This window comes from Meles meles, chromosome 18 (assembly GCF_922984935.1).
Source record: "Meles meles chromosome 18, mMelMel3.1 paternal haplotype, whole genome shotgun sequence".
In the NCBI taxonomy this organism is placed as follows: domain Eukaryota; kingdom Metazoa; phylum Chordata; class Mammalia; order Carnivora; family Mustelidae; genus Meles; species Meles meles.
Genome location: NC_060083.1, coordinates 28,721,141 through 28,747,088, shown reverse-complemented (window position 1 = coordinate 28,747,088; position 25,948 = coordinate 28,721,141). Strand labels below are relative to the sequence as shown.

At 40.2% G+C, this 25,948-nt stretch overlaps 1 protein-coding gene across 1 annotated transcript in view; it reads left to right on the top strand.

Annotated features, from left to right (window-relative positions):
• The first annotated feature begins 2,649 nt into the window (after positions 1-2,649).
• The window catches only part of APPBP2 (amyloid beta precursor protein binding protein 2), a 59,597-nt gene continuing 36,298 nt past the window's right edge, over positions 2,650-25,948 (top strand). Inside the window, exon 1 of the mRNA XM_045985592.1 lies at positions 2,650-3,070. Coding sequence (XP_045841548.1) covers positions 2,933-3,070 — 138 coding nt within the window. The 5' untranslated portion in view covers positions 2,650-2,932. The remainder of the gene's footprint in view (positions 3,071-25,948) is intronic.

Below are 25,948 nucleotides of genomic sequence, written 5' to 3'. Positions count from 1 at the left end.
ATCACAATGTATACCGCCTCTTAGGAATATTTTTGGACCAGGTTCAGGCCTCATACAGCTCTGTATGCTAGAAGGTCTCCTACCAGATCTGAGGCTACCAAGGCTTAAAGGGGATTTACTTTGCAATACAAAGAACCTCTGTCCATCAAAATGTATAGGTGGTCAAGACAGTTAGCTGACCTCCCCTGTATTCTCCCTTCCCATAGCTAAGAGTGCATGATTCTGGACCTTCTTCTGACTCTACCATCACATATGATTGCTGCCTTGGTTCTGACACACAGATCTGATCTTTTTACTTCCCTGTTTATAATCCTTCAAGGATTTCCTATCATCTCCAAGATAAAGTACGAGGCCATTAGCATCACCTATAAGCCCCTTTATGATCTGACCCGGTCCACTGAAAACTCAGATGCTATGCTGTTGTACAAAATATGGAAAGACGGTGTTTATATAGTGAGTTCAAATCCCCGTTGCGTTGGGACTCATTGATTTCCTAGAGCTCAAGAGAGAACCTTTCTTCCCTCAGTTGATGGTAGTGTACAACAAAAATGGTCTAATTTCCACTGGTTTCTTTGGTAAGCCAGTCCTTGATGGCTCAGACCTGTAGGTGGGTTCTTGTTCTGAAGTTAATTCTCCCCTTAGATGTTTAGTCCTTTGTACTGATGCCAGCTATTGGTCCTGACTCTTCCAACATTTCATTCTCAGGGGTCCTGTCCTTTCAGGTAATCTATCCGCCCTTAGTCAGGGCCTCCCACACCATCACACACATTTTAGTAGCTTTCAATCTCAAAACAAGAAAGGATCAAAAGGCCTTTTTGTCCATAGAGATCCCTCTATACACATTTTTGGATGTCTAACTCTGCCCAACAGCATCTAAGGTCCATAGAGCAATCAATAAGTGTGTCTGACACAGCTTAACCCGTTTATAGGAACTGAGCCCTGGTCCTGATTCAGCCAAAATGTCCTAGAACATCTGCATTCAATTTCAGGTTATTCATGGATCCCTTGAGGTAGGGTTTCTGGATAAAACACAATGCCCAGTTAAATGTGAATTTCAGATAAACAATGAATAATTTTTTAGTATAAGTGTCCCATGCAATATTTGCATGGATAACGTATGGATAATTATACACACTTGTGGAAAGGTCCAAACAGCTTCAAAAGATCTAAGAATTACTGATACAGAATTTGCCAAAGGAACTGATGTGCTTGAGTAACTTGAAATGGGTATGTAAAACTACTGCATGCAACATACTTATATGAAAAACTATTCATTGTTTATCTGAAATTAAAATGTAACTGGGCATTTGTGGGCTCTTGTTTGTTTTTTTGTTTCTGTTTTTTACTTATTTAGTCTGTAACCCTTAAGGCCAACCATATCTGTCTTAGATTCATAGATTATAGAATTGGTATAGACTGAGAAAAGAACTAAGTGTACATCTTTTTTTTTTAATTTTTAAGATTTTATTTACGTATTTGACCGAGAGAGCACTAGCAGGGAGGAGAGGGAGAGGGAGAAGCTCCTCTCAGCAGAGAGCCCAATGTGGGACTCGATCCCAGTACTCTGGGATCATGACCTGAGCTGAAGGCAGACGCTTAACTGACTGAGCCACCCAGGCACCCCTAAGTGTACTTCTTTTTTACCAAATTATGTATCCATTCAACATAGGAATACCAGGGTGAACTGGAAGAACCAATTCCGATTCCTTTAGCTCTAAATATCAGGACGTATTATCATTATTGTCTTTGGGTTTTACATGGTTACAGAGTGACTATGAGACAGTGTCATCAATGATGGCCAGTAACTTCCTTGTTGAACTCCACAGCAGAAAGATACTGCACAAAGTTCTTGAGATGGCCGACTTGGAAAGTTAAGTTACATAAATAGCTGTTCAGGCTGACTGAGGAAGGGCGCTCAAACAAGTACTCTTAATTATTCAATAATCCCCTGAGATTGGGACTAGACCTATCAGAGAAAATTGAAATCTTCATTTCTGTCTTCCATTAAGTCCTGACACAGCCAGCAATTAACCCCTTTCTTCTCACCACTATTTGTTATTCCATAATCAGGCTAACCTTCCTACCACATTCTTCTACAGAAGAAGTTCTTTTTCTCATTTTTTGGGTTTGTTTATAAATTTTCTTTGGAAAAAAGAAATATGGTTTTTTTAAAAAAAAGTTCAAACGAGGCAAATGGTTATACAATATGACCCATAATGACCCTTAGTCCCCGGACCGAAGGTTCCTAACTTGACTTAGGGACCGCAGTCTAAGGAAGGGAGGGGGTCTAGACCCGTCAGTTCCCTGAATGCATGATTTTCAATGTTCTGATAATGCGTATTTTTGTGATGAAAGGATCCAAACTTTTCCATGAGCCTCAGAAAGTTCCATGCCTAAGAACTCCCGAGGCACGATTTGCTGAAAGGACTGACGGGCCTGCGGAGTTCGGCACGGGAGAGAGTTACTCGTCCCAGTGTAAAAAGCCCACTCCCATCCACCAAGTCCGGCCCCCTAAGAAAGTACGTTGTCTGTGGAAACAATCAAGGCTCCCTTCTCCCCAAGTTTTCCGCCTGCCGCATTCCTTCCCTCTAGCGCGTCGGCGTGCACTGACGTCATGACGCCGCACACGCAACCCCGCCCCTGCAGAGCTCCGCGCTGGGACGGAGCCCGGGTTTCTCTCAAACCCGGAATGTGAGGCCTGGGCTTGGCGCTCCCTGGCTCCGTGCCCCGCTGTTTATCCGGGCCTGCGTGCGCCACTGCTGCCCTATAGCTCGCCCCGGAGGAGCCAGGGCGGCCGTGAGCTTCTGCCCTGTGCCCGCGTGGCTGCCGCCGCCCGTCCGAATCCTCCGGGGCCGCAGAGGAGTTCGCTACGGAGGGAGGCGGGGGCCTTCGGGAGGAGGAGGCGGAGGAGGCGGAGGAGGAGGGAAGGAAGATGGCGGCCGTGGAACTAGAGTGGATCCCAGAGACTCTGTATAACACCGCCATCTCCGCTGTCGTGGACAACTACATCCGCTCCCGCCGAGACATCCGCTCCTTGCCCGAGAACATCCAGTTCGATGTTTACTACAAGGTACGGGCGGTGGGCCTGCTCTCCGCTCCCCTGCGGCAACCCCGGGGGCCGCACCCCCTTCCACGTCTGCGAACCCTCGCTGTTAACCCCTCACCCCTCGTAGCAGGATCGCCTCCCGAGACATCTGGTGCGGTCTCTAGGTTGCCAGTAGGAATACCCTGTCTCCACGTCCTCTGTCTCAAGCTCTTGGGCCTTGATTGGTATCTCTTCCTAATGAGACTCCCCGTTTTTTGGTGTTCCCTCCTACACTGTGCCCGCCCACCCCCCACTTTGGGTAGGCCTTTTGCGTGGATTTCCTCTGTTGCTCCCGTCCCACTCAGTCCTTCACTTCCAGCCTGTGCCTTCGGATATTTTCTGCCCTTTACCCAGATGAAGTGTCAGCATCAGCTGAACTTTTTGCTCTGCTCTTACCCGCCTTTCCTACTTTCTCCTCTTGCCGCCCCTCATCCCAAGAATCTTTTCTCCTTCGTGTTCTTCGTTTCTCCTTTCTCATCCTAATCGAGAGGGAGTTGAGAATTTACTGGCGATAGTTGTTGCTTTATTCGCATATCCTTTAAAGCTTTGGTTTTTGTTTATACTTGGGGTCGAATTGGAGATTTTGTTAATATGTGAGTGGTGATAAACTGTTTGAAAGGAAAGGGGGAAATTTTTCCTGAAAGAAAAAAAAATGCTTTAGAATTTAAATTATGTTCATGTATTTGAAAGTTGCAATCTTGCAGCATTCCTGAATAGCTCCCCCTCAGAAATCTGAACAAAGTCTCCCAAGTCACTCTCCAAGGAGTTTCAAGGGTAAGTGTCTTAGACGTGGACAATTTTTGCAATGTTTGGAGAGGGAGGAGAACTTTATGAACTCGGAGCCTCCCCCCCCCCCGCACATTTGAATGTGAACAGTGGACTTATTATTCATTCTTCATTGCCTTGAATCGGCGTGGATAACTCTCCAGTAGTCTCCAGTAGCCACCCGTGCAAAATGTGACCAGAAGTGGAGTATGACTTATTTTTTAGATCTTAAATACTTCTTGATTAGTAACTTGGCTAGAACACAGCGTAAACTGATATTTAACAGATGTGTATGTTCTTATATATATATGCTGTTTTGTGGCAGTTGTTTTATTGGGAAGATTGCCCACTTTCTCCACCCCAGAATAATTTTTCAGAAAGCAGCTGACTTGCTACATTCTACTAAATCCAGCTGCATTACACCAGTTCTAACAATTCAGATGGCTTTTTTCCCCCATAAATATTTGGAGAAGATTTATTTTGGTTATTAGTTTTATTATTTGGCCCTGGGGTAGAGAAAACCTCCCTTCATCCTAAATCCCTTTGATAAATTGATTTACTTTTGTATGTATCTAAGGAAATTTTGTATATTTAAGATTCATTCCTCCCAAGGTAGGATGAATTTGAAATTTGTCTTTCCCAGCCTGGGAAAACTACAGCTTTGTAGTCCTCTGCTTACTCTGTCCATTATATTAAATCTTATGTAATCTTTTACACTCCTAAGAGACATAATTGGAAATTCAAGTAAAATTTTGAATTTTACTGCTTGAATTCCCTCAGAGTATACTTGACCATCTTCTAATAACGTTTGCTCCTGATTGAAGCTTTTCATTTGAAGATTATTATTAGTATGAACAGATGGTGCTTTTGCCACATCTTCTGTTTCACGTAAATTCAGAGTTTTAATATTGCTTCTTTTTAGTACACTTCTAAATTGTTCTATGTCTGATGAAAGTGTGGCAGTGTGCTAAAGTGCAGGAAGGTATTTAACATGTGCCTGGAACTGTGTTAAGTGCTTTTACACGTGTTGTCTTGTTTAATTCTCAAAAGTAAACCATGGAGTAGGGCATAACCCTTTGTTAAAGGTGATAAAGTTAAGTAATTTAGTCAAGGTCTAACACTTAGTATTTAGTTTCTGTGTTCTTGCTTTCTTGCTTGAGGAGATTTTGCATTTTGAGGTAATTGATGAAAGACATTTATAGAACAAATTCCTGGACTTGAATCTTTGATGGAAATAGAAAGAAGAAGGAACTTCTCTTACTTTAAAACGTGGTATCAGTACATAAATATAAATACTTAATAAACATTTGAATGCATATGAATATAAGATACTCATCCCCTGCCCAATTTGTGAACATTTTAAGGCTATTTACAAGTTTGCAATTTTATCCAATTTAGAACCAAGGAGAAAGTCATTATCAGATTCCTTCAGCAGGCCCAACTTCCAGCAATAGGCATAGTCACATACAAAATTAGAGTACTTGTGGAACCAAAAAATACCCTAATCCTCTTGATTGTTGTAGTTCAATGTAACTGTGTTAATTTTTTTATGAGTAGCTTCAGGCAAAGGCATAGTCTTTGGACTATTAGGAGATGGGGTTATGGAATGAATAGATGAAGTAGGCATGCTGACTGCTCTCTAAGGAAGAGAAAGGAGAGAGGTGTTGATATATAGAAAGGGTAAAATGTAAAGGGATTTTTTTTTTTTTTAAAGAATGGAAGACATTAGAGTATATTTATTGGCTGAATGGCAGAAACCAAAATGAAATGGGAGTCCATTTGTACAAGTGAGGTGGGAAATGAATGAAGCAAAATCCCTGGACAGGAGAATTAATTAATGAGTCTTCCTCTTCCTTCACCATGCATAAGTTAAGGTACTGTTCTTAAATTGAAGTTGGGAAAGAATACTTGCTTCTCTGAGATAGGATGGAAGGTGTTGGGGACATAAAGTATCAGCATAGAGACGTTTGCAAAGAATGGTTGTTGTGAATGGGAAGATCATCAGCTGAGAGGAAGGGATAAGAGTGGTGGTTCTGTGTTGGAAGGCCAAACTGAAGTTGGAAATGGCTGCTGATGTATATCGGAAGGGAAGTTCACCAAAAAATGTGTTTTAAAAAATAGCAAGTGGGGAGCACCTGGGTGGCTCAGTTGGTTAAGTGGCCAGCCCTTGATTTCGACTCAGGTCATGGTCTCAGGGTGGTGAGATCCAGCTGGCTTCTGGCTCTGTGGTTGCCAGGGAGTGGGCTTGGGACTCTCTTTCCCTCTCCCTCTGCCCTACCCCACCCCCACACGCTGTCTCTCCTTCTCTCTCTCTCTCAAATCTTTTTTTTTTTTTTATGACAGGTGGGAAAAAATGAAATTTTTAAAAATGACAGGTGGTATAGATGGCTCAGTAAAAATCCATATTTTACAAAATAATGTTATTGAATCTGAATAGCTTTTAACCAGGGGTGCTCTTTAGGTATATAAATGGAAAAATAAATAGAAGGAATTGTAAAATTATATACCAAGTGAAAGCAAATAGAGTGAAGGGCTGATTTTTTTTTTTTACGATTTTATTTATTTACTTGTCAGAGAGAGAGCACAAGCAGGGGGGGGCAAAGAGGGAAAAGCACACACACACACACACACACACACACACCACTGAGCAAGGAACCTGACACAGGACTCAATCATGGGACCCCAGGACTATGACCCAAGCTGAAGGCAGATGCCCAACCAGCTGAGCCGCCCAGGTGTCCCTGAAGGGCTGGCTGTTTTTTTTGTTTTTTTTTTTTCTTATTTTTTTATAAATATATAATGTATTTTTATCCCCAGGGGTACAGGTCTGTGAATCACCAGGTTTACATACTTCACAGCACTCTCCATAGCACATACCCTCCCCAATGTCCATAACCCCCTCCCCCTCTCCCAACCCCCCCTCCCCCCAGCACCCCTCAGTTTGTTTTGTGAGATTAAGAGTCACTTATGGTTTGTCTCCTCCCAATCCCATCTTGTTTCATTTATTCTTCTCCTATCCCCTTAACCCCCCATGTTGCATCTCCACGTCCTCATATCAGGGAGATCATGTGATAGTTGTCTTTCTCCGATTGACTTATTTCACTAAACATGATACCCTCTAGTTCCATCTACGTTGTCACAAATGGCAAGATTTCATTTCTTTTGATGGCTGCATAGTATTCCATTGTGTATATATACCACATCTTCGTTATCCATACATCTGTTGATGAACATCTAGGTTCTTTCCATAGTTTGGCTATTGTAGACATTGCTGCTATAAACATTCGGGTGCACGTGCCCCTTCGGATCACTACGTTTGTATCTTTAGGGTAAATACCCGGTAGTGCAATTGCTGGGTCATAGGGTAGTTCTATTTTCAACATTTTGAGGAACCTCCATGCTGTTTTCCAGAGTGGTTGCACCAGCTTGCATTCCCACCAGCAGTGTAGGAGGGTTCCCCTTTCTCCGCATCCTCGCCAGCATCTGTCCTTTCCTTACTTGTTAATTTTAGCCATTTTGACTGGTGTGAGGTGATATCTCATTGTGGTTTTGATTTGTATTTCCCTGATGTGGAGTGATGTAGAGCACTTTTTCATGTGTCTATTGGCCATCTGGATGTCTTCCTTGCAGAAATGTCTGTTCATGTCCTCTGCCCATTTCTCGATTGGATTGTTTGTTCTTTGGGTGTTGAGTTTGCTAAGTTCCTTATAGATTTTGGACACTAGCCATTTATCTGATATGTCGTTTGCAAATATCTTCTCCCATTCTGTCATTGTCTTTTGGTTTTGTTAACTGTTTCCTTTGCTGTGCAAAAGCTTTTGATCTTGATGAAATCCCAGTAGTTCATTTTTGCTCTTGCTTCCCTTGCCTTTGCCGATGTTCCTAGGAAAATGTTGCTGCGGCTGAGGTCGAAGAGGTTGCTGCCTGTGTTCTCAAAGATTTTGATGGATTCCTTTCTCACATTGAGGTCCTTCATCCATTTTGAGTGTAAGGAAGTGGTCCAATTTCATTTTTCTGCATGTGGCTGTCCAATTTTCCCAGCACCATTTATTGAAGAGGCTGTCTTTTTTCCATTGGACATTCTTTCCTGCTCTGTCGAAGATTAGTTGACCATAGAGTTGAGGGTCTATTTCTGGGCTCTCTATTCTGTTCCATTGATCTATGTGTTTGTTTTTGTGCCCGTACCATGCTGTCTTGATGATGAAAGCTTTGTAATAGAGCTTGAAGTCCGGAATTGTGATGCCACCAACTTTGGCTTTCTTTTTCAATATTCCTTTGGCTGTTCGAGGTCATTTCTGGTTCCATATAAATTTTAGGATTATTTGTTCCATTTCTTTGAAAAAAATGGATGGTATTTTGATAGGGATTGCATTAAATGTGTAGATTGCTTTAGGTAGCATAGACATTTTCACAATATTTATTCTTCCAATCCAGGAGCATGGAACATTTTTCCATTTCTTTGTGTCTTCCTCAATTTCTTTCATGAGTACTTTATAGTTTTCTGCATATAGATTCTTAGCCTCTTTGGTTAGGTTTATTCCTAGGTATCTCATAGTTTTGGGTGCAATTGTAAATGGGATTGACTCCTTAATTTCTCTTTCTTCTGTCTTGTTGGTGTAGAGAAATGCAGCTGATTTCTGTGCATTGATTTTATATCCTGACACTTTACTGAATTCCTGTACAAGTTCTAGCAGCTTTGGAATGGAGTCTTTTGGGTTTTCCACATATAGTACCATATCATCTGCGAAGAGTGATAGTTTGACTTCTTCTTTGCTGATTTGGATGCCTTTAATTTCTTTTTGTTGTCTGATTGCTGAGGCTAGGACTTCTAGTACTATGTTGAATAGCAGTGGTGATAATGGACATCCCTGCCGTGTTCCTGACCTTAACGGAAAAGCTTTCAGTTTTTCTCCATTGAGAATGATATTTGCAGTGGGCTTTTCATAGATGGCTTTGATTAATATTGAGGTATGTAGGGCTGGGTTTTTTAAAGAATGAAGTTTATGATCTTTTAAAATGCTGAACGGTCTATTTTGTGCCCTATTCCAATTACAGAATTGGCCATAGAGTTAAGTTTTGGCTAGGTAAAATGTTTCCATAATATGTTCTACTTACTATTTTCAGTCTTAACAATTTTGGCTTTTATTATAATTGTAAGTCTTATGCTGAAAACCGTTAGAGTTAACTCTAAATTAACTTTAGAGTTAATTTTTTCTTTTTCTATGTATGTTTCTGTTGTATACCTATATAATGCTTCAACTAATTTTCTGATGAACTTTTAATTGTTAACAAATTGAAAAAAAATTCTTGCAACATATTTGACAACCAGAGAGTTAATAATCTTTTCATATAAAGAGCTCTTGGGCTTAATAAATTGAGAACTTAAACTATGGGGTAGGGGCATAAAAAACCATAAATAGCCCTCCATACCGTGTATTTCTGGATGGTAAAGTAATATGTTATAAATAATATCAGCTCATCTCAGTTTAAGCTGTGAATATATCTGATATATGAATCAGGCACTCAGAACTTTATTGGTATAGGAAACTGATTAAATACTGAAGTTCGTCTGGGGGAATTGATTATATGAGAATAAATGAGTCAAAGAAATTTCGAAGATGCACAATACTTAGGAGAGATGTGCGTTACAAGATAGTACAGTGTATTAGAAAGCCACATATTTTAAAACAGTGTAGCAATGGGGTGCCTGGATGGTTGTTGTTAAGCTTCTGCCTTCTGCTTAGGTCATGATCCCAGGGTACTGGGATTGAGCCCTGTGTCAGACTCTTTGCTCCACCGGAAGTCTGCTTCTCCCTGTCCTGCTCCCTCTGCTTGTGTTCCCTCTCTCGCTATCTCTCTCTGTGTCAAATAAATAAAATCTTTAAAAAAAAAAGTGTAGCATTGGCACAAGAACAGCAGAGAGATAGATTATAGAACATAGGAAGCAGTCTAGATAGAAATCAGAGCATATTTAAGAATTTGTTAGATGAGGGGCGCCTGGGTGGCTCCGTTGGTTAAGCCGCTGCCTTTGGCTTAGGTCATGATTCCAAGATCCTGGGATTAAGTCCCACATGGGGCTCCTTGCTCGCCGGGGAGCCTGCTTCTCTCTCTGCCTCTGCCTGCCACTCTGCCTGCTTGTGCGTGCACATGCGCGCTCGCTCGCTCTCTCTGGCAAATAAATAAATTAATTAAATCTTTTTAAAAATTTTCTTAAATGAGAAAGTTATGGGACAATGCTATATTTTAACTGGGGAAATACATAAAAATATTTTGGGCATCTCTATTTAGAGAAAAGTTAGACCCCTATGTCACACCATATAGTAAAATGACTTTCAGGTCAATTAAAGATTTAAGTATTGCTGGGACGCCTGGATGGCTGGCTGTCTGTTTAGTGTTTAGCTCTTTGTTTTGGCACAGGTCATGATCTTATGTTTGTGGGATCAAGCCATATACTGGGCTCCATGCTTGGTATGGAGTCTGATTAAAATTCCCTCTCTCCCTTTCTCTTTGCCCCTCTCCACCCTTGCTCTGTATTTCTCTCTCGCTCAAATAAATGGATAAAATCTTTAAAAACAAAAAAAAAATTTAAATATGGCAAATGAAATCATTAAAGTTTCAGAATGGGGTGCCTGGGTGGCTTAGTCAATTAAGCATCTGACTCTTGATTTCGGCTCAGGTCGTGATCTCAGGGTCATGAGATCAAGCCCTGTGTGGAGTTCCAGGCTCAGCTCACAGAGTGTGCTTGTCCCTCTCCCTCTGTTCCTCCTTATCACCTCTCAAATAAACAAATAAAAAATAAAAACTTCTTTTAAAGTACCAATAAATTATTGGGTCAGTGTCTTATAGTGGGAAATGACTGAAATTTCTTTTTAAAAGAAATTATTAAGGGAGCTTGGGTGGCTTAAGTCTGTTAAGAGGTTGCCTTTCGATTAGGTCATGATCCTGGAGTCCTGGGATTGAGTCCTGCATCTGGCTCCCTGCTCAGTGGGGAGTCTGCTTCTCCCTCTGCCCCTTCCCTGCTCATGTGTGCTCTTTCTCTCTCTCAAATAAATAAAATCTTTAAAAAATTATTAAGCTACTTTACAAATTTTTAAAATGTCAAACATTATAAAAATAAGTCATGTAACAGGCAGAGTCCGCTGTTACAGTGGCCAACATTGTAATGCCATGTTGGCATGGGGAAGGCTTTTCTAAGCATGAAACCAGAACCTAGAAAGAAAAAGAAATTGATACTTGTAAGTACATTAAAAAAATGGGAAAATTGTAAGCATTTTTTAAAGACTATAGAAATGACAATGTTTGACAGATAAGGGGTGTATTTTCTTTTTTCTTTTTTTTTTAAGGGGTATATTTTCTAATACAGAGAGATCAAATACTAATCAATATGGAAAAAATAACCAACTCATTTCCAGAAGACCTGGACAGCTCATAGAGGGGGAAGATATGAATGGCCAGTAAACATCAAAAGATGCCCAACTGAAACGCAGAATCAAGCCAAGGCAATCATGCGGGAAAAAAAGAAAGAAAATCTGGAGAACTCACACTACCAAGTATCAAGCCATAGCAGTTAAGATTAATACAGTATTGGCACATGGATAGACAAATAGACCAGTGAAACAAAACATTCCAGAAACAGACTGATGCATAAATCGTCACCTGGCTTGCAATAAGAGTGGCACTGGTACAGGAGGGAAAGGAAGTTAATGGTATTGGTCAAATTAATGGTATTGGTCAATCAGGTATCCATTTGGGGGAAAAGTATATGACCTTACCTTACACCATACACAGTAATCATTTTTGAATGGTTTGCTGACCTAAATGTGAAAAAATTTTTTAGGAAAACAGTCTTCACTATGTCAGCAAAGAATTAGTTAATAGTATAGAAAATGGCCTAAATATAAAGATCATTTGATAAATTGGACTTTATTATGATCAATAACATCTGTTCTTGAAAAGATACCATTAAGAAAATGAAAAGCCAAGCACAGAGTAGGAGAAGTGGGAAAAGATACTTGTAGGACATATGTCTAATCAAAGACTCATCCTGCATCTAAAGAACTAATACTAAGGAAATGAAAAATAACCCATTTTTTTAAGTGGGGAAAGAACTTGAATAGGCATCTAAAAAGAGTATATTCGAAGGACCAATCAAGCTTTTAAAAAGGGACTCAACCTCATTTTGTCTTCAGGGAAATTGTCTTACTGTACAATTCCTCAGAATGACTAAATGAAAAGAAAATGTTAGGTACGTGGAGGAATCAGAACTCATATATTGTTAGTGGGAATTTAAATTGATGTACTGTTTAAGAAAACGAGCATTGTCTGCTAAAACTGAGCATATACATACCCTGTAACACAGTAATTCCATTTCAAGAAATGTACACTTAACGTTCAGGGGCGCCTGGGTGGCTCAGTGGGTTAAGCCTCTGCCTTGGGCTCAGGTCATGATCCCAGGGTTCTGGGATAGAGCCCTACATCTGGCTCTCTGGTCAGCCAGGAACCTGCTTCCTCCTCTCTCTCTGCCTGCCTCTCTGCTTACTTGTGATCTCTGTCTGTCAAATAAATAAAGTCTTAGAAAAAGAACGTTCAAAATGAGGGCACCTGGGTGGCTCAGTGGGTTAAAGCCTCTGTCTTTGGCTCAGGTCTGATCTTGGGGTCCTGGGATCAAGCCCAGTATCAGGCTCTCTGCTCAGCAGGGAGCCTGCTTCCCTCTCTCTCTCTGCCTGCCTCTCTGCCTTCTTGTGGTCTCTCTCTCTGTCAAATAGATAAATAAAATCTTAAAAAAAAAAAAGAAGAAGAAGAATGTTCAAAATGGGGATGCCTGGGTGACTCAGTTGGTTGAGCCTCCGATTCTTGATTTTGGCTCAGATCATGAACTAAGGGTCCTGAGATCAGCCCTATGTTGGGCTCAGTGCAAAGTCTGCTTGTCCCTCTCCTCCCCACCTTCTCTTTCTCTCTCCAATAAATACATACATACCTACATAAAATCTTTAAAAGAAAAATTCAAAACAAATGGAGAAAAGATTCTTAAATATAGAAAGCAAACTGGAAGCTCCTAGGTGGCTCTGTCCGTTAAGCATCCTGACTCTTGATTTTGACTCAGGTCATGATCTCAGGGTTGTGAAATCAAGCATCATGTCAGTCTCTGCACTGATCAGGGAATCTGAAGTTTCTTTTCTTCTGCCTCGTCCTCCAAGCATGAGTTCTTTCTCTCTCTCTCTTTGTCAAATAAATAAATTAATTTAAAAAAAACAAAAACAAAAACAAACTGATGGTTACCGGAAGGGAGATGAGTGTGGTAGGTGGTTAAAATAGGTGAAGGGAATCAGGAATACACATTGTGATCAGCACTAAGTAATATATAGAAAAGTTGAGTCACTGTATTATACACCTGAAACTAACATATATGTAAACTAAACTGGGATGAAAATTTTAAAAATTCACACACACAAAAAGAATGTTTATAACAACACTTCATAAAAACAGAAAAGTATAAACTGTCTAAATGTCCATCAATAGAATTTATAAGTAAATTGTGGAATAGTTACATAGTCGAATATGATGCAGTGAAAATGAATGGGATTGCCCGGCTGGTTCAGTTGGTAGAGTATGTGATTCTTGAACTCAGGGGTGTGAGTTCAAGTACCAGATTAGGTGTAGAGCCCCTGGCAAAAAAGGAAAGGAAGAAAGAAAGAAAAGAAGAAAATGCATGATCTGCAACTGTTTGACACCATATGAATGAATCTCACAAGTGATACTGAGTATAAGAAGCCAGTGACAGGAATATACACCAGAGCCTCCCAGACTTTCTCCCTTCCCAGCAGCTGGTTCATGGCATTCCTAGGCCAAAAGAAATACCTAACAGTTCTATTTATTAAGTAGTAGAAACAACCTAATAATACTTGTGCCCTAACAAGAGCCATTTAAAAAATAATGCACATAAGTTGAAAGAAAAAATAGTATTTTTACTTTATTGTTAAACATGATTACTTTTTTTTTTTTAAGATTTTATTTATTAGAGATTGAGAGCATGAGCAGTAGGGAGGGGGCAGAGGGAGAGGGAGGAGGAAACTGTCTGCTGAGCAGGGAGCTGGCTGTCTGGCTGGATCCCAGGACTCCTGATCATGACCTGCCTAAGGGCAAATACTTTACTAACTGAGCCACCCAGGTGTCCCATAACACAGTTACTTATCACTGAGATGTGTATGTTCAGCACTGTACAACTTCTCAAATCTTGGAATCTTGTTGGACACCCACCACCTCATTTTCTATTCCATGATGAGTTTTTTTAAGATTTTATTTATTTATCTGAAAGAAAGAGTATGGAGGTGGGGAGCAGGGCAGAGCGACAATCAGACTCCCCTCTGGGTGTGGAGCCCAACATGGGGCTTGATCCCAGGACCCTGAGATAATGACCTGAGCTGAAGTCAGACACTTAACCAACTGAGCCACCCAGGTGCTCCAGTTCTATGTTGAGTTTTATATGTTACTTATTACTGTAAGTAACACTGAAAATGCAGCTTATTAACAAAGATTAGATGTCACTGAAAAGAATATAGCAATCTAGTAGTTGGTATGGTGTAACACAGATACCGAGTATCATTTCTCTCAAATTTAAAATTCCTTGCAGTTCCTGAGGCACCGTTGGTGTAGTTTGGAAGCTGTGGGTATATTGTGTATGATTCCATTTATATAATGTACAACAACACAGGATGCCTGGGTGGCTCAATCACTTAAGCATCTGACTCTTGATTCCTGCTCAGGTCGTGATCTCAGAGTTGTGGGATCAAGCCCACTTCGGGCTCCATGCTCTTCACGGAGTCTGCTTGAGATTGATTTTCTCCATCTCCCTCTACCCTCCCAATCCTGTGCGTGCACGCTCTTTTTCTCAAATAAATGTTTTTTTTTTAAATGTATAAAAACTAGCAAAACTAATTAAAAGTGTTGGAAGTCAGGAGAGGTTACCCTTGGAGGGTAGTGATTACATAGGGGCACAAAGGGAGGTGTCTGAAATTCTGATACTATTCTGTTTCCTGATCTGGATGTGGATTATGTGTGTGCTCACTTTGGGAAAATTCACTGTTAAATTTTATTTTTTTTTAAATTTTATTTATTTATTTGAGAGAGACAGAGACAGAGTGAGAGAGCATGAGAGGGGAGGTCAGAGGGAGAAGCAGGCTCCCCATGGAGCTGGGAGCCCGATGTGGGACTTGATCCCAGGAGTCCGGGATCATGGCCTGAGCCGAAGGCAGTCGCTTAACCAACTGAGCCACCCAGGCGCCCTCATTGTTAAATTTTAAATATGTGAGTTGTATGTTCTCTGTATACTTCAGTTAAAAGGTTTTAAAAATATAACATTCATCCTCACTTGTTGTCAAGGTTTAAAGATTTAAATCACTCATACATTTTAACCACAATACCGTTTAGAGGTTTTTTTTTTTCCCCTACCGAAATGTTTGTTGAGTGTGGAGAAAGTTCACTCAATGAGGATGTTTGATGTAGTGAACATCCATGTTCACTAGGATGTTCACTACGTCAAACATCCAAACAATATTGTTTATGATGGCAAAAATTGGGTACAAACTGTATGCTAATCAAACAAGAATGGACTATCGCACTGCAGTTACAAAGAATGAGGATGCTATATACACCAGGGTAGAGATGCCAGAGCACATCAAGTTAGGAGAATAAAAAGCTTGCTACAACGTAGTAGTAATAACATAATCCTCTTTGTTTTAGTTTTTGTTTTGTTTTTAGTAGAAGAATATATATGTATATTGTGTTGGTAGTCTATATGCCTAGTGCAGAACTTGAAATCATGACCTTGAGTTCAGAACCTAAGATCAAGAGTGAGATGCTCCACCGACTGAGTCACCCAGGTGCCCCTATATGTGTATGTTTCTGTGTGCATTGGAAAAAAAAAGAATCAAGAGGATCACAGAATTTTAATGGTATTTATTCAGGGGGTAGGACTGCAGTTGCTTTATACTTTGCACATATAATCTTTTCTGTTTCATTTTAATATTTGGATTTTTATAGCCATATATTATTTTGATATATAAAAGAAGTAAAATAGAATTTTTAAGGTACCTGGACACAAAATTGTGCTCAAAGGAGTATAGCCTAAAAACTGATACAGTCGGGGTACCTGGATGTCTCAGTGGGTTAAGCCTCTGCCTTCGGTCCAGGTTGTGATCTCAGGGTCCTGGAATTGAGCCCCGCATCGGGCTCTCTGCCTGCTTCTCCGCCTACTTGTGATATCTCTCTCTGTGTCAAATAAATAAATAAAAATCTTAAAAAAAAAAAAAAAAAACCTGATACTCTCAAATATTTGTCAGTGTGAACGAGATGTCCATGTGGCTTAATTTAAAAAATTAAAAATTCACTTAAATAGTTGATTCAGTAGCTGGCCAGATCAAGAAACAGGAGAAAAAGCGCTCATACTCAAAATTAAGAAAAAGAATTAAGGGGGCGCCTGGGTGGCTCGGTGGGTTGAGCTGCTGCCTTTGGCTCAGGTCATGATCTCAGGGTCCTGGGATCGAGTCCCGCATCGGGCTCTCTGCTCAACAGGGGGCCTGCTTCCCTCTCTCTCTCTCTCTCTGCCTACTTGTGATCTCTTTCTGTCAAGTAGATAGATAAAATCTTTAAAAAAAAAAAAAAAAGAAAAGAAAAGAAAAAGAATTAAGGGACACCTGGGTGGGTCAGTGGCTTAAGCCTCTGCCTTCGGCTCAGGTCATGATCTCAGGGTCCTGGGATTGAGCCCCACATCGGGCTCTCTGCTTGGCGGGGAGTCTGCTTCCCCTCTCTCTCTGTCTGCTTGTGATCTCTCTCTCTTTCTCTCTCTCTCTCTCTCTGTGTCAAATAAATAAATAAATAAAATCTTAAAAAAACAAAAACACAATTTAAAAAAAAAGAATTAAAAAACAGATACAATGGAAAGGAGAAAGTAGCTTTTTTAAAAAGATGTATTTATTTTAGAGAGAACATGAGCATACAAGAAGGGGGAGGGGGAGAGAATCTTAAGAAGACTCTCCACTAAGCACAGCCCAGTGATGGGTTCCATGTGGGGCTTGACCTCACAACCCTGAGATCACGATCAGAGCAGAAATCAAGAGTAGGCCACTCAACCCACTGAGCCAACCAGGTGACCTAGAAAGTAACTTTTTTCTTTTTTTAAAGATTTTTTTTATTTGAGAGAGAGAGCAAGCGAGCGAGCAGTGGGGTAGGGCAGAGGGAGTGAGAGAGGGAGAGAAGCATATTCCCTGCTGAGCAGGAAGCCTGATGCAGGGCTTGATCAGAGGACCTAGAGATCGTGACCTGAGCCAACGGCAGACACTTAACTGACTGAGGAGCCCAGGTGTCCCAGAAAGTAGCTTTTTAAATTGTAGAATGGCTTCTTTAGAAGAGCTTGTATAATTCGATGCTAATCTGTCTGAAAACCTTCCTGAAAGTGTGTTTTTATGAAAATACAAATGATCAAACGAGAAGTTAATAGACTAAAAACCATGAAAGAAATTGAGAGATTATACTTCTTCCTTTGTCCATCTGCCTCCCATCTCAGCAAACAAGAGCTCCCACCGACTTCAGGCACTTTCTTGAGTATATTCAAAGAAGAGTTGATGCTGATACTTAATTTGTTCCAAACCAACCTAATTCTTTCCAATTAAAAAAAAAAAGAAAGAGGTCAACATAACATTGGTACCTAAACCTAAAATAGGAACAAATAGTATCTGGAAAACCTCACTTGTGAATCATGAGGCAGAAATTCTAGATAAAATAATAAATGCAGATCATATCTTAATATAATTTACCAAATTAATAGAACAGAACAACTATCATAATATAAAAGCCTAACTTCCTTCCTTAAGATTTTTAAAATTTCTTTGACGGAGGGAGATAGAGGGAGCGCACAAGCAGGGGGAGCTGCAGGCAGAGGGAGAAGGAGAATCAGGCTCCCCACTGAGCAAGGAGCCTGATGTAGGGCTTGATCCCAGGACCCTGGGATCCTGATCTGAGCCGAAGGCAGATGCTTAACCGACTAAGCGACCCAGGTGCCCCTTCCTTTAGACTTTTAATAAGAAATAAAGACTGACATTATCAACATATACCTAATCAAAAGGTAATACACATATATAAACAAGAATGCTTAGTGGTGAAACAATGAAAGCATTCTAATTAAAATCAGGACTACAATAAGCTATCTTCTGTTATCAGTATCATTATTTTTTGCTATTTCTTTTGGCCACTGAAGCCAGACTGATTTTTTCTTTTTTGTTTTAAGATTTTATTTATGTTTGTTTGTTTATTTTAAAGGTTTTATTTCTTTATTTGACAGAGAGAGAGAGAGAGAGAGCATGAGAGAGCACAGCAGGGGGAGGGGGAGAAGCAAATTCCCCACTGAGCAGGGAGCCTGATGCAGAGCTCTGGGATCAGGACCTGAGCTGTAGGCAGCTGCTTAACCGACTGACCCACCCAGGGGCCCCCTTAAGATTTTTTCTTTTTTAAAGATTTATTTGACAGAGATCACAAAGCAGGCATAGAGTCAGGCAGAGGTGGGGGGGAAAGCAGGCTCCCTGCTGAGCAGAGAGTCCAGTGCGGGGCTCAATCCCAGGACCCTGAGATCCTGACCCGAACTGAAGGCAGATGCCTAACCTACCAAGCCAGCCAGGTGCCCCTTAAGATTTTATTTTTAAGTAATCTCTGTACCCACTTTGGGGCTCGAACTTAGAACCAAAAGTTGAATGCTCTACAAGTGAGCCAGCCAGGTGCCCCCAGACTGATTTTTTTCTTTTCTTAATTGAAATACAGTTGAGTGTCATTAGATTTTTTTTTAAGTAAAGACTGTCAGACTTATTTCTGGAGCTGTATACTGAGTAGTCAGTATTCTTGAAGTGCTGATTAGTGCAATTAGAATAAAGAAATTTAAAGAAGAGAATAAATAGCCAACAAAATCAACTGAAAAACTAGAGCAATAAGATAATTCAGGGACACCTAGGTGGCTCAGTTGGTTAGGTGTCCAGCTCTTGATTTTGGCTCAGGTCAAGATCTCAGGGTTGTTAGATAGGCGGACATGGGCTCCTAGCTCAGTGCAGAGTCGGCTTGGGATTCTCTCCCTCCACCCTTCCCCCTGCTTGCACTTGCTGTGTGTGTGTATATGTCCGTCTTTCTCTCTCAGATAAATAAATCTTGGGGTGCTTGTGTGCCTCAGTCGCTTAAGTATCTGCCTTCAGCTCAGGTCATGATCCCAGGATCCTGGGATTGAGCCCCATGTGGGGCTCCCTGCTCAGCTGGGTGCCTGCTTCTCCCTCTTCTTCTGCCCTACCCTTTTGTGCTCTCTCTCTCAAATAAATAAAATATTTTAAAATAAATAAATCTTTAAAGAGAAAAGATAATTCAATGAGAGGATCATTACACATTTATGATTTAAAATTCTAATTTTTAAAAAAGATTTTATTTGAGAGAGAGAGCATGAGAGAGAAGCAGACTGCTCACTGAACGGGGAGCCTGATTGGGGGCTCAATTCCAGGACCCTGGGATCATGACCTGAACTGAAGGTGGACACTTAACCAACTGAGCTACCCGGGTGCCCCTTAAAATTCTAAAATTCTTCTGTATGCAGTATGGGAAAGAGTTTACTAAAAATAACAACAGGAAGAATGCTGTGGAGTAAATCTAAAAGGGAGTGTACAGAAATCCAGAAGTTTTCAATAAATGTAGAAGAGATATACTTTGTTTCTAGTTTGAAAGATTCAGTTTTAAAAGTTTTTTCAATAAATGTAGAAGAGATATACTTTGTTTCTAGTTTGAAAGATTCAGTTTTAAAGATAAGATTTCTCTCATTAAGTCTTCAATGTAGACTTAAAATTCCCAGAATGTACTTTAGAACCAACTTTAAGAACTTAAAAATGTGAAATGGAAGTAAAAGTTTTTAACTTACATAATGGAGTATTGAAGATTATGAAACACTCAAAACTCCTACAAATCAGTAAGAAAAAGAGGACTAAAACGAAATGTGCCATTATGTTGACAGTGATTTTTTTTTCCTAGATGGTAAAATTGTTGAGTTTTCATTTTTACAAACTCTTTTTCCATATTTTCTAATTTTTCTAAAAATAAGTAATTCTGCAATCAGAAGAAATAAATTGTTTAAATTTGGTTATCTAGAATACAGAATGAGTTTTTTCATAGAGACAGAACATATTTCTTAGAACTATACTACTGTTTTTCTACTGCCTCATGGGTCTACCTAATTTTCACCACAGATTGGTAATGAAACTTTAAGAAGAGAAGCCAAGTGACTTCTAACCAAATACAGTGATCATGGTCACATACTGAGTTATAGATGGCTGGTGATTATCATTGTTACTGTTGTTAGATATTACTATTAACTAAATTAGACAATGGAAGACAAACGGTTTTCCATTTGTATCATGGTAGCCTCTACCACCATTAACATAATCATGCAAATTATGTGACTGACCCTTCAAATGTGGAATAGAGTTACAGATACAGAGTATCATCTTCACAATGATAGGGAAAAAACTCTTAATTTCTTGTTTAATGAATGTAGATCTTATAACATCTTCCTATGTGGACAGCATTATTAAGCTTTAATAAAGGTTTGCCCTCTTAAAATTTGAGTGTTAACTGCTCCTTTTACTTTTTAATAATAAGAACTTGTTCACCTAACCTTTTGGCTTACTTAGCAATAAGCAAAGCATTTGCCCTGCAAGATACGAATATGTTGGTCAGTTGTATTTAAAAAAAAAAAAGGTGTGCCATAGAACCAGTGAGTGTAGAGCAACTAAGAAATTAAATTGTTAATAAGAAGCAAGACATTTAAGTGTTAGCTTACCTTCAGAAGAAGGCATTTACCTTTTAATTACATGTGTGTTATGTTGAAATACTTCTATGGTACTTGCTTTACTCCAGGAATTCATAATCCGAGATTACAGTGTAATCAGTTACAGAACTTTACGTACAATATACAACATAAGACCAAAGGAGGAACTAGAGTATATTAGGCTAAGCAAAATAAATCAGAGAAAGATAAATATCAAATGATTTCACTTAAATGCGGGACTTAAGAAACAAAACAGAGGAACATAGAGGAAGGAAAGGAAAACTAAAACGAGATAAAAAGAGAGGGAGGCAAACCATAACAGACCCTTAACTATAGTAACAAACTAAGGGCTGCTGGAGGGGAGCTTGGTGGGGAGAATGGGGTAATTGGATGATGGGCATGAAGGAAGGCAGTTGATATAACGAGCCCTGGGTGTTATATGCAACTGATGAATCACTACATTCTGCCCCTGAAACTAATTCTACACTATATGTTAACTAATTTGAATTTAAATAAAATCTCTTTAAAAAAGCACCAAAGGAAATGAATATTAAGTTATATTCCAGTGTGAGTTTTTTCAGAGCTACATTTCAGATGAATTTTGAGATTAGAGAACAAAAATAAATGTATCTTATAAGTGAAGATAGTACATGTGTATTTTTTTTTTTTACAATTTTATTTATTTATTTGACAGACAGAGACCACAAGTAGGCAAAGAGGCAGGCAGAAAGATAGGAGGAAGCAGGCTCCCTGCTGAGCAGAGAGCCTGATCGGGGCTCTATCCCAGGATCCTGGGATCATGACCTGAGCCAAAGGCAGAGGCTTTAACCCACTGAGCCACCCAGGCACCCCCAGTACATGTGTATTTAATGAAACAAAATATTGCTGATTTTACTTATTTTAGAGGTAAAGGATATATTTGGAGATAAAGGATAATACTTTTAAAAAACTTTTTATTGAAAAAAATTAAACACAGGGGTGCCTGGGTGGCTCAGTCAATTAAGTGTCTGCCTTCAGCTCAGGTCATGATCTCAGGGTCCTGGAATCAGGTCCCACATCGGGCTCTCCGCTCAGCAGAGTGTCTGCTTCTCTCTCTCAGTCTCCCTCTGTGCTTTACCTCTGCCTCCCTCTCTCTCTCTCAAATAAATAAAATCTTAAAAAAAAAAAAAAACTGAGTGAAAAAAATGAAATGGGGTGCCTGGGTAACTCATTCAGTTAAGCATCTGCCTTCAGCTCAGGTCATAGTCCAGGGATCGAGTCCCATGTCAGACTCCCTGCTTGGCATGGAGTCCGTCTCTCCCTCTCCCTCCTCCCTTCCCCTTGTTCCTGCTCTCTCTCACTTGCTCTCTCTAATAAATAAATAAAATCTTTTTTTTTTTAAGATAGATATAGGGGCACCTGGGTGGCTCAGTGGATTAAAACCTCTACCTTCGGCTCAGGTCATGATCCCAAGGTCCTGGGATCAAGCCCCACATTGGGCTCTCTGCTCCTCGGGGAGCCCGCTTCCTCCTCTCTCTCTCTGCCTGCCTCTCTGCCTACTTGTGATCTCGGTCTGTCAAATAAATAAATAAAATCTTTGATATAATAATGGATCTCCATGTGTCCCTCACCCAGCTTTAACAGTTAACCATTTTTGGCCAGTCCTGTTGGTAAATCTATTCTACCACATCCCCCTTTCCTATACTATTAGGAAGCAAATTTAAGCTTTGTGTAATTTGTAAATGTTTTAGTAGCTACCATACTACTATAACACCTAAAAAAATTAATAATTCAACTTACTGTTATTTTTTTTTAAAGATTTTTTTATTTTATTTATTTATTTATTTATTTATTTGACAGAGAGAGATCACAAGTAGGCAGAGAGGCAGGCAGAGAGAGTGAGAGGGAAGCAGGCTCCCTGCCGAGCAGAGAGCCCGATGCGGGACTCGATCCCAGAACCCTGAGATCATTACCTGAGCCGAAGGCAGCGGCTTAAACCACTGAGCCATCCAGGCGCCCCTCAACTTACTGTTATTAAATATCTAGTCATTGTTCCTATTTTCACTTTCAAATGTTAAGTATGTATGCATTTTTACAGTTTGCTTATTTGGATCAGGATCCAGATAAGTTCTCTACCTTGGCTGTGGGTTGATCTCTCAAGTCTCTCTTGATCTGTAGGTTCCCTTTCCATCTGTTTTCTTATCTTTGCAATTTATTTGTTGAAGAAACATGATCCTTTGTCCTGTAGACACTACAGAGAGTTTCCTGTGATCTAGAGTTCATTGATCATGATATAAAACATTTTCATCATCCTTTCTGGGTGTTTTAACTTTGTCTCTGTGGGGACTTCATGGGTTTTACTGGTTTCAGACCAGTTTTTAATACCAGGTTCTGGGTTTGGGGTCTGTAAATCATTTAGGCAGTATGAATTTGGGCTGATTATTCATTAAGTGTCTTAGGTTGGAGGTCTCAGTTTTTCCTAACAGACATTTAAGGCTGTGAATGTTTTTGACTTTTTTATTCCTGGCTTAGGTAGGTAGCTCAGCTCCAGGTCCCTTTGCTTAAATAGGATCTGCTGCCTGGACTCCTTCCTATCTGGTGTGTGCACCCTACCCACAGCCATTCCAAGGTATAACTTGTTCTGTTTTTCTTCCTTGCTGGCTGTTTTTGAGTTTGTGTTTTCTTAATTTTTGACAGCTGTGAAGTTTTCGTTCTTGGTTTCAAACTCAGCTATTTATCCAAAAGTTATTTTCTGATACTTTATTCAGCATTTCCCTTTGTTTGAAAAGAAGCTGGAAGTTTTTCGGTAAGGTGTCTCTGCTATCTGCCCTATTGCCACAAGCTTTACTCCAGTTTCTCTTCAAAACTCAGCTGAAATTTTTCTTAGAGTAGATACGGATATTTTATTGGTGCTACTAAAATATTTTGCTTACCTCCATTGTATAATCTGTGAACGTTATTTTTCTGCTCTAACAGATTTTATGGGGTTTTTTTTTTTTTTTGAGATCATAGGACAGTTATTGACTCTTTATTCCTGTAGTGATAGTCACCACTATATCTCTGATACCTAGCACAGTGTCTTACACAAATGTTCCTGACATTTATTATCTTGATGAAAACAAATAATAAATAAAATATTCCTGGCTATAGTTTTCTTGCCTTTGATGTGAAAAATCACAAAGACAAAACAGGTTCAGTAAGCTAAGAGTTTCATGAATATGCCAGGGTGCTTCGTAAAACATCAAGTGTTAAAATAGGAAACCACCTATTTTTTTTTTTATATTTTATTTATTTATTTGACAGAGAGAGAGAGGTCACAAGTAGTCAGAGAGGTAGGCAGAGAGAGAGGGAGAAACAGGCTCCTCACTGAGCCGAGAGCCCGATGCGGGGCTCGATCCCAGGACCCTGAGATCATGACCTGAGCCGAAGGCAGAGGCTTAAACCACTGAGCCACCCAGGCGCCCCCCACCTATTTTTATATATAAATTTAAGCAGCTGTTATTTAGATTTTGTTCTTAATTTTTCCATTTAGGTCCTGGCAGTTTATGTTCTTCATCACTAGTGTTTTAAGTTTGCATTCACGTTTGTTCTCAGAGTTTATTCCGTGAGCACTCTTCTGTACAGAGCACCGTAAAGACAGAACATGAGATTTATGCCTGACAAGGTGCTTACAGTATGCAAGTATGAAGTATGAAGCTGGGGCTTTTTCCTAGGTGTCAACTTCTTTTTTTTTTTTTTTTTAAAGATTTTATTTATTTATTTAACAGAGAGCAAGGGAGAGAGAGCAAGCACAAGCAGGGAGAACGGCAGGCAGGGGAGAAGCAGGCTTCCCACAGAGCAGGGAGCCAGATGTGGGGTCCAATCCCAAGACTCTGGGATCATGACCTGAGCCGAAGGCAGCCCTTGATCAACGGAGCCACCCAGGCACCCCAGTGTCCACTTCTTTAGATGAATGTGGGCACTTTGTTTCTTCTGAGGTTGAGTTTCATCCAAAATAGATCACTACCAGTTTGGATTATGGATTCAGAAAGCACTGAATGTGTATCTAATTCTAGGTGCTTGTACTAGGTCTTGGGAATATAGTGGTAACAGTGGTCACCTCATAAAGTGTAGAACGTAATGGACTGACATGTTTAACAAGTTGAATGAATGTATGATGCATGTCTTGATGCTACTGTGGGGGAAAAATACAGTATGTCATGAGACAGTATTAACAGGGAACAGAATTTAGATTGGGGAGTCAAGGGAAGGTCTCTGTGAGGAAGCAACATATTAGTTGAGGCCATTAGGAAGAGTTACAGATTAACCAGGCAAAGAATCATGGTCCTAGTACTTCATGTAGCCACAGTAGTGTTGTCTGCAAAAGTCATGAGGTAAGATAGAGCTAAAAGAAAACTAATGTGGCAGAATGTGAGGGATAGGGAGAAAGAATGGTGGTAAAAGATGAGGTTTGAAAAATAGGCAGGAGGGCACCTGGGTGGCTCAGTGGGGTTAAGCCTCTGCCTTCGGCTCAGGTCATGATCTCAGGGTCCTGGGATCGAGTCCCGCATCGGGCTCTTTGCTCGGCAGGGAGCCTGCTTCCTCCTCTCTCTCTCTCTGCCTGCCTCTCTGCCTACTTGTGATCTCTCTCTGCCAAATAAATAAATAAAATCTTAAAAAAAAGAAAGAAAGAAAGAAAAATAGACAGGATTCAGAGGACTTTCAGAGACTCAAAAGACCACATTCACATTGACACCACCATTGAAAAGTTTTAAACAAGGAATGGTATGAAATAATACATTTTAAAAAGATCATTCTTGGGGTGCCTGGGTGGCTCAGTGGGTTAAGCCTCTGCCTTCAGCTCAGGTCATGATCTCAGGATCCTGGGATCGAGCCCCACATCGGGCTCTTTGCTCCGCGGAGAGCCTGCTTCCTCCCTATCTCTCTGCCTGCCTCTCTGCCTACTTGTGATCTCTCTCTCTGTCAAATAAATAACTAAAATCTTTAAAAATACATATAATGTATTATTTGCCCCAGGGGTAAAGGTCTGTGACTCATCAGGCTTAACGCACTTCACAGCACTCACCATAGCACATACCCTCCCCAGTGTCCATAACCCAACGACCCTGTCTCTCCCCTCTGCAACCCTCAGTTTGTCCTGTGAGATTATGGTTTTCTCTTATGGTTTGTCTCCCTCCCCATCCCATCTTGTTTCATTTTTTTCCTTCCCTACCCCTCAAACCCCCCACTTTGCCTCTCAAATTCCTCATATTGGGGAGATCATGTGATAATTGTCT